Raw genomic sequence first — 1,286 nt, 5'->3', positions numbered from 1 at the left:
CAAGCGGCAATAAGCGTAAACGGACAGCCGATGATGAGTTGAGCCCTAATACCCCTAAGCCCCAGCCTCAGCCCCGGTCTCGTCGAGCAGCTAACAATATGCCACCTACCAAGGACACGGAACTAGTTGAGCCTGGTGATGATGACCTGGGCGACCCTGACAATACAGCTAATGGAAAGGTCAAGAAGTCTACTGGTGGTGCAGGTCGAGGGGGGCGGGGTGGAGGCAGTAGAGGCAATGGAGGCATTAGAGGCAGCAGAGGCAAGAGCCGGTCCTAAATAATAAATTAGTTGTGTGGCAGTGCGTAGGGACGGATTTGGGTCAGGTCTGCCTTTAATTTGGTATGAGTATTTTTGTCTGGCGTCAGTTACGGTGAGATACCCAAAAATAACAGTCTAGCATGGTTATTACATTAACCTGTATGCATGCTAAGATGGGTTTCTATATCGAATACTCCCTTCTTAGATGCATTATGCTATAGGAATCCACAAAATAGCTTGCAACAAACGTTCCAACAAGCAATGTAATAGCAGAAGACGTTGAGTTGCAGGGAAGATACAGGTTATGTATGCTAACATTGCCTAATCACGTCTAACCTTAACCTAGTTCCATGTAATTTCTGGTAAGGTGGGCGTACGGTGCAGACCGTGGAACTATCCTAAGGAGCTAAGGGAGGGGGTTTTTCGGCATAAGTACCGGTACCTATCCGTAAACGCCCCTATCCCCCTCCCACTCTACTCTTATATAACAAAAAACATAGCATAAAGAAAAGTATAGCATAAAATAAAAGACAGTATAAAGAAAAACATAGTATAAAAAGAATATAGCGTAAAGAAAATATAGTATGTAAAGAATATAGTAAAAACATAATATAGAAAAAAGAGTAGTATAAAAATAACTATAGTTTAATAAAAAATATAGCAGAGAAGAAAAAAAGAAAAAAAAATGGAGTATATAAGTATAGTGTCGGTTGACCTAGGTTCGATCGAACGAACGTACGCCTAAGGGGCGTACCAAGAGGTGAGCAGGCAAAGATCTTCTTGTTATTGACTACTGCCCTCTCTCTTCGTACGAAGAAAGAGGGCTCTTAAGTACACATAGCCCCTAACGCACAGGCCAGATAGCCAACGTTTCAGGCAACTGTAAGGCCGGATGTCCCAGAACGGGCCAGTATGGCCTCACCTGACCTGTTTGGAGGTCGTATGACCTGTGCTTCGTATATAAGCATGAATCCTGACAAGCGAAGCTTGGCAGCGATTCGTCTCTCTTACAATACACTCCTATCT

At 43.6% G+C, this 1,286-nt stretch overlaps 1 protein-coding gene across 1 annotated transcript; it reads left to right on the top strand.

Annotated features, from left to right (window-relative positions):
• Nucleotides 1-14: 14 nt before the first annotated feature.
• On the top strand, nt 15-1,186 carry BDR25DRAFT_364125 (uncharacterized protein; the record flags this gene model as incomplete). Its single annotated transcript, XM_033696829.1, has 7 exons — nt 15-204; nt 230-271; nt 326-372; nt 497-538; nt 607-698; nt 1,007-1,068; nt 1,116-1,186. Coding segments are annotated over 7 exons (546 nt in total), but the record flags the coding sequence as incomplete, so codon positions are not given.
• Nucleotides 1,187-1,286: the final 100 nt, after the last annotated feature.

The sequence above is a fragment of the Lindgomyces ingoldianus genome (assembly GCF_010093535.1).
Source record: "Lindgomyces ingoldianus strain ATCC 200398 unplaced genomic scaffold BDR25scaffold_192, whole genome shotgun sequence".
In the NCBI taxonomy this organism is placed as follows: domain Eukaryota; kingdom Fungi; phylum Ascomycota; class Dothideomycetes; order Pleosporales; family Lindgomycetaceae; genus Lindgomyces; species Lindgomyces ingoldianus.
Note: the sequence above shows the minus strand (reverse complement) of the source record. Positions and strands in the feature narration are given on the sequence as shown.